General features: G+C 39.1%; 1 protein-coding gene across 1 annotated transcript in view; it reads left to right on the top strand.

Annotated features, from left to right (window-relative positions):
- The first annotated feature begins 47 nt into the window (after positions 1-47).
- plcxd3 (phosphatidylinositol-specific phospholipase C, X domain containing 3) overlaps positions 48-10115 on the top strand; it is a 24498-nt gene continuing 14430 nt past the window's right edge. Inside the window, exon 1 of the mRNA XM_014033334.1 lies at positions 48-293. Coding sequence (XP_013888788.1) covers positions 191-293 — 103 coding nt within the window. The 5' untranslated portion in view covers positions 48-190. The remainder of the gene's footprint in view (positions 294-10115) is intronic.

Here is a 10115-nt window from a genome sequence, read left to right as displayed (position 1 = left end):
GTGTGTGTGTGTGTGTGTGTGTGTGTGTGTGTGTGTGTGTGTGTGTGTGTGTGTGTGTGTGTGTGTGCGTGTGTGTGCGCGCGCGCCTTCCCTCTCTCTCTTTCTCTCCGCGTGTGTGTTTGGATAGAGCAGAGAGCGCGCGCTCCGGGCTTGGCGCAGGCACCGGTCCGTCGTGCGACACAGCGGCAGCATGGCTTCGTCTCACGGGAGAAGCGACCTGCGCTTCGCGGACTGGATGGCAAGTTTACCGCAGAACATGCACACCGTCCCGCTCACCAACATGGCTATTCCTGGTAGGTGTTTTTTTTTCTCTTTAATTGTTTTTTTTTCTTTGCAAATGCCAAAAATCTTGGGCGCGGGGGGCGGGGCGGGGAACTGTCAATTTACAAATCACACTCTGTATACATTTGAGCGCTTTGCCAACTTTGGTGTCAATTAATACAACTCAATTAACCAATAGGATCTCGCCATTTTTTTCCTTTCATTTTTACCTGTGAATCAGCAGAACAAAGGGTAGGACCTGTTGCGCAACATCAGAAGTGCCATCTGGATCAGTCCACCTTGTTCACCTTGTGTCTGATGGCTATAAATAGCACATGTTTTACCCTCCGTGGAGGTAGGAGGGACTCAGATTATAGAATCACTGTTGGTCTCTCCCGAAGCTTTTAGATTTGTTTGTGCCGGGGTGGTGCCCAGAAGGGGATGGGGAGGACAGTCGGTGTCGGATGAGTTGAGTGTCACTCAGATGATGGTAGGAAATGAGCTGTTAGACCTTTTAGCCAATCAGGGCGCTGGTCTCTTCAACTCTATTCAGATTAGAAATGCATGGTTGTAAAGCCGCTGATCTGACTGATGAAATGGCTCAGAAAGCAGCCAGTTAATTCAATATCTGCATGCCCTGCGATTAGGCACACCTCCACAAGATAAAGAGCGTTCATCCTTCCACCACCACCCTCTCAATTTCTAATCCTCTTTCTTTCTCTGATTTTTTTTCTCTCCATCTCAGTTTCATCCCCCCTCTCTCTCTCTCTTGTTTCTCCTAAAAATAAATTGCCTGCTGGTTTCAAGGTGAGCATGGTGGAATCATTCAGATGTAGATATAGTGCTCGTAGTCCAATGAGGCGTGGCATTTTACCAACAGACCTCTAAGGATGCAGAATAAAAAAAAATACAATTCTCATCTTATTCCTGCACAAACTGAGAGGCAGCATCATCTGCTGAATCACTTGGAATGTGTTATGTTGGTTGTCTGTCCAAACTGAGCCAAAAGGCAGCATGAGAACATATTCTGTCCAAATTAATGAGGTGTCCCTGCTTCATGATGGTCCTGCGACCGTGCAGCTCTTCCTCTGCATGTCCTCGGCTTGGATACAAACTCTAAATAAATAAATAAATAAATAAATAAAATATTCACTGGATTTGTCCACCTTCTTGCGTTTGCTTGTGCACATTTGGCATCCTGTTTGCCAAGATAAATCCCTCCACCCCTTCACAAAATCTTCAGGAATTTTTAAAAAAAAAATTTATCAGAGCTTATTTTAGCAGGAACCACGTGTTCCGGCTGGTATCTTCTTCTGATTTGGTTCAAAAAGCCTGTCTCGTCACATTCTTTCCTCTCATCTCAGAAGCAGCTTTGTAATCCTTTTGTTTGAACAGGAATCAGAGGAAGACGGAAAAGAAAAACACAAATAATAACAAACTGGAACTTTTTTTACATTTATTTTTTAGGATTTCGATGGAGAAACATGCTGTTCAGTTCTTCACATACAAGCGCTGCCTGTAACTTACTGATATATACTGCATATATAGTTTTTTTTTTTAAAGAAGCATTCCACCACTCACACAGCATGATCTTGGTCTAAGTGGTTCTACAGAAGGATAAACTCACTCTGTGCTAGCATTTGAAAAGCACTTGTTTGTGCAAAAAAATATTTTTTCCTATAGGCCTTAAACTCATGATTGTTGCAGATAAATAAAATACTGTAGCTTATATGAAACATTACACTGTATAGTTTCAGAGAAGCAGCTTTTGCATACTAATGTGCTGCTGCACTCACCTCTAACTTGTATCGTTCTGTCTTTAGTCATAAAACCAGGTCACCGGTGCTGGGATGTAGTGGACATCCTTCTCTGTCGATCCATAAGGTTATCATTTTTCATGTTGCTGGCGCAGAAAATCCAAAAGAATCAATTTCCAAATGACACACAGAAGATTAGGAGGTTAATAAACAAATGAATAATCACTTGAGGTGATAACTGAGCCTGCGGTGGCGGCAGGCAGTAATGCTGAAATACCAGTTAATCTCAGTGTGACCTACTGAAGCTCCATACACCTTTATGATAGAACATCATTTGTGTTGTGYGCAAATAATGCTCGAAGGAATTCATTTTAATGCAAAGAAAATTGGATATAAATGATGCATYCTGCACACATTTATTTGCATGATCAAAACACTTCGTATTGAAAGGTCAGTTMTTACACAGCTACTAGAAACCTTTGATTTCATTTTTTTTATTTTTGTTTGATCAGTTAATGGGTTTAATAAATATATTTGTTTGCAGAGGTGACAGGTAACCTCTCAGTCCTCTACCTCCCATGTTTCCACAAATCTATTTGCAGCCAAGCTGCAGCTGCAGCACAGGGCRCAGTCTAAATGCTGGAGTAATACTGGGTGTATAATTTAAAAAAAGCAGGTTTCATTGCTTGACGATCTAGTAGAAGTGAATGTCAGTTTCAAGTCTTTAAGTCTCTTTTTTTTTAGGAACTTCCTGACAGGTTCACAGTAATTTTACCATATTTTTATGTCATCCTGCCTTCGTACTCTCCCTCACACATTGYAGCTCTTTTTCTCTCTCTTTTTCTAGGCTTCATGATTTCATTTGACCGTAAAAAGCTGCTGATAGCTTCAAAAGAAAACAAAAACATGACTGTCTTTTTGTTTTTGGTTGCACAACAAAAAGACTCCCCTTGAGCTGTAAATTATTCATTTATTTTTGCACTTTGTGGCAGACAAAAAAAGGCAAAAGAAAACATTACATCACCAAAGTGAGGCTTGGTATACATCATGCAAAAACATAATTTCAGCAGTTTGTGGGCTTTAACTTGTCCAATCAGCTGAATGAGGGTGATTTATCATAAACATCCCAACATTTTTGTTTATTTTAAAGCRAATGGAAGGAGCACAAAGGTGAACCAGGGTCTTTTTAAATGACTTCACCTGTCAGTGAGTCAAAGTAATCAATAGACAAAGTAATGAAAACCTATAATTAATATTTCCAGTTTCTTTATGCAGCAACTATCAGTTTTATAATTCAGTGAATTTCAACAAGTCTTGTGTTGCTTTACAAAGTCTGTGTAATCAAGTCATAAAATGTCAGAAAAACGAAGTTTAAAACAGAAAATTACAAAACATGCAGATATAAATAAGTGTCACCAGTTCTTGGCGAGTGTAAAGCACGACTACAGCTCATTTTTAAAGTGTTATTAGGACAAYGGAGAGGGATTATCAACTTTGTCATACGGATCAGGTCCAGCTGATTTAAAATAGTGTGAGAATCCGAGCCCAAAGACACCAGTGAGTCATTTGTCACCTGGAGGAGAGTGACTCAGAGCTGTTGTGAAAATTGATTGCAAATTGTCCTGAAATACGAGCAGAGCTGCGAAAAAGCAGCGTTTTTTTTATAGCCATGCATAAAAAAAACCTTCAGATTTTGAGTTGGAAAAATGTGGAGTAGAGTCTGATTATTAATGATTTTTTTAACCTACATGGAACATGACTATTGACCAGAAAGTTGTTATTTAGATAAATGCATATGAGTGTTTTGTAAAACTGTGAGTCATGACACAATGCAGTTGCGGTAGTTGTCTTATTTATTATATAACACCTATAGATATTTTCAGAATCACACTTCTCTTCTCACCTGTCCATTTTATTTTTGATATTGACAGTAATGCTTTAAACATCAGTTTTCTGTATTAGCCACACATGCAGCTTTGGCTTCACACTGTGACTGGTTTGGGACTCTCAACTCAAAAGAATTATTGCATTTCTACTGAGGCTGGAATGATGGCCACGAGAGGAAAGAAGATRTAGTTGTTTAGCTGATGAACGATGGGAGGTGTTAAAACAATAAATGACTGGAAAGAGAGAACGACTGGCTAGTTTTTGTACCCCTAAGCTGGCTGGTGGGGGGACTTGGGAGACCATTTTTCTGGAGCTATATTACTAACTAGATCTGCTGCAGCTGCACATATTTCAGGCTGATTTGGTCAGGAACCAGTGTGCAAAAGATGTTGTGAATTTGTTTCTGTAGGGCTCTGCTGCCTGCAGCGATATGGGAGGGAGAATCTGTCAGACCTTTGCAAATATTCTGTCTTATGAAGTGGAGCAGTAGTCAAATAATGTACTTACTGTTGTGCACAAACTGAATTCAAATGCATCACTGCAGTTCCATTCTACAGTTTGTTTTATTACATTTTTTATGCTAAAAGAGGTAAAGTTGCATTCATTGTGGCACAGATGATGCTAACTGCAATACATTTTAGTTCAGGCAACAAATAAGTGTTTGTGTGAGGGCAAAGTGGTAAAATAAAACCTTTGACTAGGCAGAAAGATAATCCTAATTTCTAAGTTGCAAGAAAATCAAGCTTTTTTATTTGGAAGGAATTGTTCAGTTTTGATTCATTGCAAGTTTCTTTTGTCCTTTTTTTCCTTTGAGATAACTGAATTTAAATGAGAAGTCCACTCAATTCTCTAAGTCAAATAATAACAGTAGAATAACTCAGCCTCATCTGAACTGTACAAACTTTTTCGTGTGTGGATGTATGTATGTATGCTGCCATAAAGACAAAATGGAAAAGGGGAAGCAAAAAATAAAAGCGGAACAAACTGAAAAACAGATGGCTGTAGAATGAATAAAATCTTATGGTAATCCTCAAGAGGGGAGGTGTAGAGGAGAATCGATGGGAAATTTGCAGATATAGCTWTCATCTTGTAACATTTACCTAATCTGTCTCCTGTCACTTTTCATTCCTGTCTCATTTTCTCCTCTCCTCTCCTCAACATCCCAAAATAGATCTAGAAAGTGGTCCGGTGTAAGCCGCAGTGATCTTCTTTTTTTTTTCCTGAAAAACCAACACTAACCACCAGTTGTCTTTCCTAAACGCTTGACTCTCACTCAGGAAGAATGACTCAGTTAACACAGGTCAGTTCTGCTGGGAAACAGTCATCACCAGCTCCACCTTCATCAACACAAACATCATTGCCAATAAGTGGCTCACTTTAGCCTTTTTGGTCTCCTATTTTCTCTCTCTCTCTCTCTCTCTCTCTCTCTCTCTCTCTCTCTCTCTCTCTCTCTCTCTCTCGTCTTGATGTGGACTTGACGTGTTGATGTGGACTTGACGTGTTGATGTGGACTTGACGTGTTGATGTAGCCGACTGCCAGTAGCTGAGTTTCCATTGACCATGAAAATGTGCAAATTAGAGTTTCAAAAATAAACTTGCTCAATGGAAACACGCCAATTTCAAAAAAACTTCATTTTTTCGACAAAATGTTTTTGTGCTTGGATGAGGTTGTTTTTCGGCCGTATCAAATTTGGTGTTCTGCAAAACTGCAATGGAAACACTTTTTTTTGCGTCACGTGATCAACAACTGGCTGTTTCTGACAAAATGACAACGAAGAAGACAACAGGAAGTAGAAGTAGTAGTAAAATCACCAAAGTTGTAAAAGAAAGTTGTAAACTCACCGACTACAATTTCCCAAAAAATGCTGTATACTTAGCTGCTCCCAGGTAAAAAGGGCTTGTCGCTCGAAAGCCTCGATAAGACGCCAACGTCTCCTCTGATGGCTGATGATGAGCACTGGTGCCATGGTAGCAATATGCATGTGTCCATTGCCGCCATGTTTGTAATGACTTATCGCGAGAACAAACATATTCACACGTGACTTTAATAGCATTTCTTACTTAATGGAAACACCGCAGTTGTGAAACTGTGTTTTTTTGACATTAACAGAATTTCGACAAAGTTTTGTGCACATTTGCAATGGAAACACAGCTAGAGAAGCATAGTTTCCATGTCCTCCCATTCTGCACAGCTATCAGGCTGTTTTAATATTGCTTCAACAGGCTCAGAAAGCCAGATATCTTTTTTTATCAGAGAGGAGACAGATTCTAATGTTTGTGCCTTTATCTGGATGTTCCTTATTGTTGATGAATATGAATGACTTATTAACTTTTAAAGTCAACCGTCCATCTAAGGGGCACCACAAATGGGGGAGAAATTCATTTTTTAAATAACTTTTTATTAAAGTATAATGAATTTAGACTGTATAATAATCCTTGTTTGCTTTATTTTATGAAGGTAACATGTTCTGTGCTCAGCCTGCTTTGTTACTACATGCATGTGGCGTTCTATGGTGCAGAGGATGTTTCATGATAAAATATTCAGACAACTGGTGCTCAGTGTGTAAACTGAAAACAAACAAACATTAATGGAGGTTTCAGTTATGATCTCAGACAAAGTTCAGGGTAAAGTCTGATTTTCAGCATTCTATCTTCATAAAACCTGGTGTCTAAAGATAAAAAATAATATCAAAGACAAAACTATTTTATTTGGTATGTGAATGGATGTAAATTGGCAGTGAGATTAAGAAAACTGCAAAAGGGCTGTCTTGGGCATCAAATTGACTAGGGCCGGCCCTGAAAGTCAAAACAAATCAGCATGACTGGCACAGCTAAGCAAACTTAATAAGCACCAAAATGACTATATTTTAGCCAGTTTTAAAAACATTGAGCTACAGTCTGGTGTGTTTTCAGCTCAGTCTCATTCCCAACACTTTTGGATTAAACTCAATTCAAGATGGCCTCTGCAGCCAGCTAACCACAGGAAACACTAAATTAGTTTTTCTTAAAAAAAGATTTGTTTCTGTTTTTTTAATWGCAATAGTGATTACTGTTTGATTTTGCACAAACATGAACCATAGCTACAGTGGGGAAAATAAGTATTTAGTCAGTCACCAATTGTGCAAGTTCTCCCACTTAAAAAGATGAGAGAGGCCTGTAATTGACATCATAGGTAGACCTCAACTATGAGAGACAAAATGTGAAAAAYAATTGYYAAAATCATTTTGTCTGACTTTTAAAGAATTTTTTTGCAAATAATGGTGGAAAATAAGTATTTGGTCACCTACAAACAAGCAAGATTTCTGGCTGTCACAGACCTGTAACTTCTTTTTTAAGAGGCTCCTCTTTCCCCCACTCATTACCTGTATTAATGGCACCTGTTTGAAGTCGTTAACAGTATAAAAGACACCTGCCCACAACCTCAAACAGTCACACTCCAAACTCCACTATGGTGAAGACGAAAGAGCTGTCGGAGGACACCAGAAACCAAATTGTAGACCTGCACCAGGCTGGGAAGACTGAATCTGCAATAGGCAAGCAGCTTGGTGTGAAGAAATCTACTGTGGGAGCGATAATCAGAAAATGGAAGACATACAAGACCACTACTAATCTCCCTCGATCTGGGCTCCACGCAAGATCTCAGCCCGTGGGGTCAAAATGATCACAAGAACGGTGAGGAAAAATCCCAGAACKACAAGGGGGGATCTAGTGAATGACCTGCAGAAAGCTGGGACCAATGTTACAAAAGCTACCATCAGCAACACACTACGACYCCAGGGACTCAGATCTTGCAGTGCCAGACGTGTCCTCCTGCTTAAGCCAGTCCATATCCAGGCACGTCTGAAGTTTGCTAGAGAGCATTTGGATGTTCCAGAAGAGTATTGGGAGAATGTCATATGGTCAGATAAAACCAAAGTAGAACTATTTGGTAAAAACACAACTCGTCGTGTTTGGAGGAAAGTGAATGCGGAGTTGCATCCAAAGAACACCATACCAACTGTGAAGCATGGYGGTGGCAACATCATGCTTTGGGGCTGTTTCTCTGCAAAGGGACCAGGACGACTGGTCCGTGTACATGAAAGAATGAATGGGGCCATGTATTGTGAGATTTTGGGTGCAAACCTCCTTCCATCAGCAAGGGCAATGAAGATGAAACGTGGCTGGGTCTTTCAGCATGACAATGATCCCAAGCACACTGCCAGGGCAACAAAGGAGTGGCTTCGTAAGAAACATTTCAAAGTCCTGGAGTGGCCTAGCCAGTCTCCCGATCTCAAACCCATCGAAAACCTTTGGAGGGAGTTGAAAGTCCGTGTTGCCCGCCGACAGCCCCAAAACATCACTGCTCTAGAGGAGATCTGCATGGAGGAATGGGCCAACATACCAGCAACAGTGTGTGCCAACCTTGTGAAGACTTACAGAAAACGTTTGACCTCTGTCATTGCCAACAAAGGATATACAACAAAGTATTGAGATGAACTTTTGTCATTGACCAAATACTTATTTTCCACCATTATTTGCAAAAAAATTCTTTAAAAGTCAGACAAAATGATTTTCTCAATTTTTTTTTCACATTTTGTCTCTCATAGTTGAGGTCTACCTATGATGTCAATTACAGGCCTCTCTCATCTTTTTAAGTGGGAGAACTTGCACAATTGGTGACTGACAAAATACTTATTTTCCCCACTGTATAACTAGATATGAACTTTGGTTAGATTTTTGTAAAAAAAAAAACTAATTTATTTGTTTATTATTGAGGTTTGTATGAGTCAATACTCAAATTAAACCTTATTTGTTCACTTCTCCCTAATGCTTTCATCTTGCCCTAATGGGCCATTGGTTTTTGTTAAGAGTGTTCTCAGAAGTGATGGCCCATTAGCAGCTCTGGAGCAGCATCTTCTGAAGGAGATAATAACTGCTTCTTTCTCAGATTTGTAACTATGTAGAATGTTTACATCTGCAAAGGAACATTATAGTGAAGGAAAGGGAAACTGTCATATTACTGTCTTTATTCACATAAATTTGGAGTTTGCTGTGGTAATTTTACACATCGTCACACTTTATAAAATGAATATTTTGCACTTTGCAGTGGATTGAGTGGGGATTTTTTTTAGCACTCTCATCCTGAACTCAAACTTGAAAGTTTTGGACTGCAGCTCGTACATTTCTGCAGATACCTGCCGATGTTCTGCAAATATGATCAACTTTTTGGCCCTTCGGGGTTCATAGTGTCTTGGGTTTTCCTGCGAGACTATTTCTCTCTGCAGTATTTTCAGTCACTGGCTTTTTCTTTTTTTTTTTACAAAAAAGTGTAAGCAGTGCAAAAACAAGCTTCATAAGTGTGTCTTTAGTGTTCAGCTTTCATTAGAACATTAGGATTCTCAGCTGGTAGTGATCAGCTACCCAGAAATGAACACAAGCACACAAAAACAATTTATGTTTCTGCTTTGATATTAAACACATTCTGAGAGACTTTCAGATCAAAAGCGAAAGAATAATTTTCTCTTTTAAACAAAGGCAAACTTATTTTCTGTGGTCTCTAGCAATCTCAATTAGGGGAGACCGGGGACAGTAGCAACAAGGGATGGTTTCAACACGTCATTTTTCTCCGAATAGAAACAAGCTGGAGTGATGACACTCACACTGTACATGCTCAGTTAGACGCCCTACCTTGCAGAGAAAAAGTAAACAGATTCAAAAACTGCTCCAGGATTTATTAGAAAAAAAAAACTGTTTTTAAGGTACCCAAGTATGTTTTTTTTGCCTAGTGTTATTTCTGTTATACTGTTGTCACTGTTTTTGTGATCCAGACATAACTTATATGGTTTAAACAAGTGATATGTTGACTTTTAACTAATGTGGTTAACATGTGTCAAGATCAGCTTATTACACATGAGGTTTTATCATGGCTGACAGGAAGGGGGACACTGTTGCAACTGTCCCCATATYATAAATCCATTTAAAAACAGAGCACATATGGATGATATTAAAGGGATCCCTGATTAGTTGTAACATTAGACTTTATATGATAAACATATACTTTAACTGTAAAATAAAGACTGTAAAAATACTGTAGGATGTTCAGTTTTTATCATTTTTAAACTAAAAGTTTAAAAATATATTACACAGACGGGCCATTTTATTTGTACTTTATTTATTTATCTTGGACAATATCTGATGATCGACTCTTTTAAATGAAACCAGAGAGCGTTG

This window comes from Austrofundulus limnaeus, unplaced genomic scaffold, assembly GCF_001266775.1.
Source record: "Austrofundulus limnaeus strain Quisiro unplaced genomic scaffold, Austrofundulus_limnaeus-1.0 Scaffold1700, whole genome shotgun sequence".
Lineage (NCBI taxonomy): Eukaryota > Metazoa > Chordata > Actinopteri > Cyprinodontiformes > Rivulidae > Austrofundulus > Austrofundulus limnaeus.
Note: the sequence above shows the minus strand (reverse complement) of the source record. Positions and strands in the feature narration are given on the sequence as shown.